This window comes from Loa loa (genome assembly GCF_000183805.2).
Source record: "Loa loa unplaced genomic scaffold supercont3.101, whole genome shotgun sequence".
NCBI lineage: Eukaryota > Metazoa > Nematoda > Chromadorea > Rhabditida > Onchocercidae > Loa > Loa loa.
In genome coordinates this window covers 87,991-94,603 of record NW_018108281.1, presented here as the reverse complement: position 1 = coordinate 94,603, position 6,613 = coordinate 87,991, and the positions used below count along the sequence as shown (strand labels likewise).

Here is a 6,613-nt window from a genome sequence, read left to right as displayed (position 1 = left end):
TATATATATATATATATATATATATATATATATATATATATGAACATTTCCAATTTACTTAATGGAATGTTCCTGTCAAATCTACAGCAGTGCATCAAGCACTTGATAAAGAAATCATTACCTTGGGACATCAGCATATGAAATTCTATCAGTCAAATCAGCAGTAATTAGTCCCCTTTAGAGGGTAGAATGAGTTCTTTTTCATATGACAGTTTTCCATCAATTACTGAAAAATTTTGTGAATTTTCAGCATTTGAAGAGAAACATGGAAAATTGTACCTTTCATGTTCCCATGCAAGCACATCTGCGTTCAGATTGATCTTCTTCGACACAATTTCTACGGTTCTATTTGGAGGTGTAGCATCTTTCAGCAGCAAAAAAAATCGCCCAACAGGTGATGTTTCAGCAGGCATTTTTGATACATGCGCTATAAGACTGCCATCTTTGCCCACGGAATCAAGACATATGACAAGTTCGATGTTCGTTTCTGCAAACAGCTTATAATGCACATTTAAATCTGAATTTATTTCAGCTCGAAAAATTGTGCAAACCTAGGTCTTTATTTCAGCAAATCTAAGCAAATTCTCAACATCCGAAATCGTAGAAGTCACACATTCTTTTCAGCTCCATAATACCTTTCTCCCGTCTAATTTATCCCGAAAAGCAGAATAATTCTAATTTGTCAAACAACAATTACCGGTCTGTTTGTCAATATGTTCTTCCAGCCATTGGCGACTACCTTGATAATTGAACTTTCCACCAGCAGTGAGTAAAAACATCATATTATATTTAGGTTTCATTGTATTCTGGAAGAGAAAAGTAAAAAAATTCTATCTTTAAATGAAATGTCTTACCTGAAAAAGTGAGGGAATGCTTCCAGCGTTCTGCAAAAAAAGGGATGCTATTTGGCAAAGCGTTGAAATTGTACTATCATAATAAACAGATATTAACGAATAACATCGGCTAGAAAATAAGTTAGAGGTGAGCTAAATAGAACTGAACGCAAGCAATCTACCCGAGAACAGAATCGTGTTACCAAAATCTAACACGATTTCAGTTCTACGGGTTGATCGAAAACGACGGCAGTTACTGACATGAGAGCACCAGAAAGATGGTCATGGGTATAATACGCTGTTGGGTATCCTACCCTCAACATACAATGCAAATTAACAAAATAATATATACTTACAGAACCATAGAAGCGGGAGAAGATAGCCAGTAATTCGAGCAGTGCTGCTACACCACTTCCGTTGGCATCTGCACCAATTGCCAATCCTGGTACTGCCGAATGGCTGTCATAGTGCGCTACCACAACAATTAATGGTGACTTTCGATCTGTTGACCACAGATGCCCCTTGAAAATAGAATTCGATTTCTATCTTAACTAATTTACCATATCTGGAATAATTTTCCTTGTTTTTCTCAAAAGAGAGTAGTAGTTCTATTGAACCACTACTATCTTTTGAGTGAAATGATGTAACAGTATTCCTTTCTGGAAGAAAGTCACGTTCTATTTAGCATGAAATAGTTGTAAAATTGGAAAAAGAACGAAATAAACACTAAGTAACGCATAAAATCAGAAGACCGTTATTGGAATCCGAAAGGACGGAGGAAAAATGGTGACATTAATGATAAACCGGAAGCATTCATGCGGGTAGTGTAGGAAGAAAACTAAGCTAGAAATAACCTTAGATGAAAACTGTGATCCGTTATCTGCACTAATTACATGTCATGGAAGTTTTGGAAGTTTCATGTCATGGAAACATGGAAGTTTCATGTCATGTCATGGAAGTAAAAAAAAATTACATGTCGTAGACTAAACATTAGTTGAAACCTCTTGGATCATAAATTCGATCAAGTCAAAAATGTATACTATTCAAGCATTTGGAAGTCTGATAAATACAATATGGGTTAAAAAAAAGAAATATAAGCAAAACTTACTATAACATTAGCTGATTTTGGTATTACAATATTATTAGAAACTGATACTGACGATGAAAACTGGAAGATATTTGCACTTATTGCATTCAACAGTTGCTGGAAGGCAGTTGGAGATCTCAAAATTCTTATTTAGTAAATTAAACAATTCATATCATATTGAATGGTTCTGGTGGCAAACAGTGCAAATAAATAAATATTAAGTGAATGAAAAAAAGAAAAAACTGAACAAACAGTACAAACAAAAATATCCTCTCATTATCCAAAGAATTATTTCCGAATATTTTGAAAATATTTTTAAATTTTGTCAAAATTTACACAAAATTTGGCTTAACGACATCGAAAATTGGAAATAAACGTTTTAAAGAAATCAACAATTACAAGAAACCTCTTAGAAAAAGCTGTTACTTCCGCGACGAGGGCCTGCAACTCCGGTTGCTGGTGTACCACATATACTGCTATATCAGTATTTAAATAGAGCAGGCTTTTTTCTAATGAAACCAATTTCTGCAACCAGTAATATTAAAATTTTTCAAATTCAGATTCAAGTAATGATACAATTTACTGGACGAGACCCTATTAAGAATTACAACACTCTTGGAGCACTAAATCCAAGTTCGGATATATCAACCGTAATATAAGTTAAAACCCAAAAACATATCAACAAACCCATGTCAACCCAAAATGATAATGAACTACTGTTACATCAATTATCTTGTTAAGAAAATAAAATAATAAAGACGGAAAATCCAAATACTTTCATGCATTAGAGTCGAATATTGATGCATTAAAATACGACTATTTCAAAAAGAAAGACATAATCGAATAGTGATATTATCACTACTCGTTTCTACCACTTGACATTAATAATTGGGATACATGAAATGGTCCTCAAGTAAAGTGTAGGCCGTAACTACTGGTAAAATCAAAAGCTCACCGCCTTTGTTGAAGGTGTCAACGTGTCCAAATTGGCTGGTAACACAATGAGGACAGCACCAAATGCCTGACTAAATAAAGCTTGCAAGTCACGACCTAATAAGTCGCGCCAGTTCACAACTAAGCAACGCCTAAGAACATTACTATCCAGTGACACGGCTTCATATATTACTGCAAATTGATCATCATTAAAAGTGTTAAAAACATATCTCATCTAGAAACCAAATAATGTCTAAATTATAACTCGATTCAAACAAGACCATTATCACTTCATCATATGTAAAAGCTAAAAAAGATTGGAAGGAATAACTGACGCATCCTTTACACGACCAAACATATGTATATATATATACCAAATAAATCGTAATAACTTGGTTTAGTCCAGGCTTTTGACTGGGTATTATTTTGGCATTCAAAAATTAGTGATGACACATCATCTCTTGCGAAACAAACAGAAAGTCTCAAAAGTACCTTACCTTGCCAAGAACGACTACCATGAGGAGTGCCAACGATATCATATTGTTGCAAACGATAAGCTTTAAATTCCAACTCAACAGAATCACCCAACTGTGAGCTACTAGCCATACACCAAGTTAACAACATCGATACATAAACAAACATCATCGGGCTTCTCAGCTCGTCCAAAAATTCGTCCAACATCTCCTACAGAAATTTACCAAGCTTTACTCTGGTCACTTATTAACTTTCTCGTTATGACAAACAACCACATCCAATCAACTCCATTTTGCTAGTGGTATTGAAAAAAGATGCAATTACTCGAGAATTCTTCAACTAATTACTAATTACTCTCATGGCATGCAATTCCAAGGGTAATTGACCAGTCCATACTCAAATTACTTGATGTGTAAATAGGACAATGCAAGATACTTCCAAATCGATACCGAAAACAAAATGTTTGCATGCCATTTCACGCATACCTTCAATAAATCTACAATGAAATCCAATGATTGGATATACTTTAAAATAGAAATAAAGGAAGGAAAAGTTTGTATAAATCACTGAAACTAAGGATGATAGAACAAACTGAAAAGTTTGGAAAATCCAGAAATTTCGCGATAAATATTTCTGGGAAGCATATTGCAAGTAGTATAAGCAAAACCATATCTAACATATTGCAAGCAATACTAAGACATGCTTGCAGTAGTATATAATACGTTACGATACATAAGTGTACTTAATCTACTAAAAGCCTATCTTCGCTCACTGTAACCTACGTCGTGTTAACCATTTAGAAACTGCCTACTACAACACGTAGCATCAAAAAACCCACGTCATTGCTTCAACCAACGTGAGTGGTGCTCACTGTCACCACTTATGTTATTTACATTCGTAACTTACGTTACGCTTTAATCAACGTGAACCATGAGGCATTAGAAGAGAGCAAAGATGAATGAATGAAAAACGTGCAGGCCGCATTATATCCAGATCCCTCTAGTGCAATAGCATTTTGTATCCAATTCGAATGCCAACTAGCAATGTAAATGAAATAGTGTGTAGAATAAGGAGATGAGTGAGTAAAATAGCACAAGGAAACATTTCATAAATTTTGAAGTTGAAAAAGAGGTTGTAGTCTCAGAAGTTCACACAATAATCACATAAATTAAATGAACTAATTGAGGTGAAGGGTCTTGTCTTCTTGTTAAGTTTAATTGTATATGTTACATAGGTCTACCGTGTTCTACATGGTTTCATTGCATTTACCGTATTTTAAAGCTACTAAATCACAAGTAGGCCTTCTTATCAGTTTATTAATTGCTTATACCTCACCAATTATTTTTTGCAAATTTTTGTTATGTTTAGAACAGTATATTTCAAAATCGTCATCCTTAATTTCATCAAATTATTACTGTAAGTATGAACGAACAGTGAAAGAATCCTAATTAATAGCACGTTATCGAATATTTTTGAGCGGAAATTTCTCTCGGAATTTTTTGATTTTATCAAAGCATCCATCATAGCATGCTAAAATTGCTTTTCTACTGTTTCGTATTGAATGTCCACTATTTCCACTATTTGCAGCTGTTTGTTAATTTTATTACCCCGAAGAAAATGGCTCAACTTTACGCTCACAAACTTTTCACTGGTTTGATGCGTAATACAACACCATTACGTGCGGTAACGATATGTATGAAACGTTCCTATGCAAAAGTTGCTTCACCTGAAGACTATGGCCATTGTGAGCTTTTTCCTTAAAGTTGTTAAACTTTTCACATATAATTTGATTAATTATATTTACTTGTCCAAGTAAGCTGGGTAATTTATTTGACTGAATCTTTTTTTTCTCATTTATTTGAATCCTTTAATCCTTTAGCTTCCTTAGACTTTGATGAAGAAAATATGGGCTCAAGTGTTTAGTTTCATGTCTCAGTACAGCGTGCTAAGGATGTGTATCAGTTACTGAATTAAACCAAATTTAATAGAAATAATAATATGATGCGGAATCAGTTGAATTTTCGTTAAATTTAATTAATCGATATTGATATATTAGTAGGCTTTTACTATGTACAATAAAAAGAGCTTAGTTCTATCAATAAATGCTAATATGTTATTAATATTGTCTATACCTTTTTCTTTATTTAAAATATTAGAACTTGCAAATTTCTGAGATAATGAGAAAATCATTTTATTCACATAGGCCCTTTCAGTAGGCTTGGCTTAATTTAAATTGTTTATAGACACGGATCCACTGGAAGCACACGAGGAGTCAATGAAAAGAAGGCAGCTTGTTGCAACACTTGCTGGTGATGATGTAAGTTACTCAGTTCAATTGTAAGCTTTAAGCGAAGGTTATATTGTTTTCGAACAACCCAGGTCTTACTTCTTCGGAAAAATGGATTGGTCTAGAGGTTATGCCGAGAATAGATTTGCCAATTTTTCTTTTAAGACATGTTTGTCTGGAATTTCGATGTATTACTTGCTGTTAGAACAGTATTATTTTCAGCGTTACGAGACAAAAGTGTATTATAAATTAGAAAATTCAACACCGGAAAACCCGAACCTCATCCCTTCAGATTTCGATTATCGAATGCTAGCTTGCTTTTGTTAGTTTATATTTTAGTTTAAAATTAAAATCGATTTAACATCCGAACACCAGTTAATGGAGCAATTTGCTTTGTGACTTCATTTCAGCTAACAGTCTTATAGACAAACAAATAACATGTATTTTGAAAACAAATTTCAGAATCAAGAATAATTCTATATGTTGTTTTTTCGAAGACCTACATTACAAATAACATTATAATTTAAAATGATAAACTTCTTTTACCAGAAGAGCTCAGTTTCATTGAGATGTTTTGGTATAAGCGATGAAAATATTGGTTAGGAATAAGAGTGGTCTGTGTATCATTATTTGGTTGCAGGTGAGCCAGACACAACTTTCCCAGTGCTCTTTATTTTACATGAAGGGGAACCGCAACGTTGTCGTTGCGGCCATTGGTTTAAGCTTATTGATCAAGAAGGCGCGGATTATATCTGAAGTCAACTTTATATTTTCTTCCTAAATTTTGTAAGAATTGCAATTGCTTGTTTGGACATTAGATTTAGACAACACTTATACTCTTTCAATTTTAGGTGTGATTAACTTCTCATTGTTTTTTCCTTCTGTATATAGAGTCAGGAACAATTGGTTTGTCAATCTCTCAAGAACTCTGCCACCATTGTTCTTGAATTTAGGTTTTCAAGACTTCAATATGATGTTTTGGAGTAAAGCAAATAAAAT

General features: G+C 33.6%; 2 protein-coding genes across 3 annotated transcripts in view; one reads left to right on the top strand and one right to left on the bottom strand.

The window, feature by feature from the left end:
* The window catches only part of LOAG_17604, a 5,523-nt gene extending 1,984 nt beyond the window's left edge, over positions 1 to 3,539 (bottom strand). For both annotated transcript variants that reach the window (XM_020450263.1, XM_020450262.1), the window contains exons 1-7: positions 3,351 to 3,539; positions 2,876 to 3,045; positions 2,327 to 2,445; positions 1,942 to 2,056; positions 1,190 to 1,354; positions 698 to 806; positions 280 to 487 (exon numbers count right to left, since the gene is read on the bottom strand). In XM_020450263.1, coding sequence (XP_020306084.1) covers positions 280 to 487; positions 698 to 806; positions 1,190 to 1,354; positions 1,942 to 2,056; positions 2,327 to 2,445; positions 2,876 to 3,045; positions 3,351 to 3,534 — 1,070 coding nt within the window. In that variant the 5' untranslated portion in view covers positions 3,535 to 3,539. The remainder of the gene's footprint in view (positions 1 to 279; positions 488 to 697; positions 807 to 1,189; positions 1,355 to 1,941; positions 2,057 to 2,326; positions 2,446 to 2,875; positions 3,046 to 3,350) is intronic.
* A 1,363-nt stretch (positions 3,540 to 4,902) lies between these two features.
* The window catches only part of LOAG_11501 (hypothetical protein), a 2,394-nt gene continuing 683 nt past the window's right edge, over positions 4,903 to 6,613 (top strand). The window contains exons 1-3 of the mRNA XM_020448359.1: positions 4,903 to 5,071; positions 5,571 to 5,644; positions 5,837 to 5,936. Of these exons, the coding sequence (XP_020301490.1) occupies positions 4,945 to 5,071; positions 5,571 to 5,644; positions 5,837 to 5,936 (301 nt within the window). The 5' untranslated portion in view covers positions 4,903 to 4,944. The remainder of the gene's footprint in view (positions 5,072 to 5,570; positions 5,645 to 5,836; positions 5,937 to 6,613) is intronic.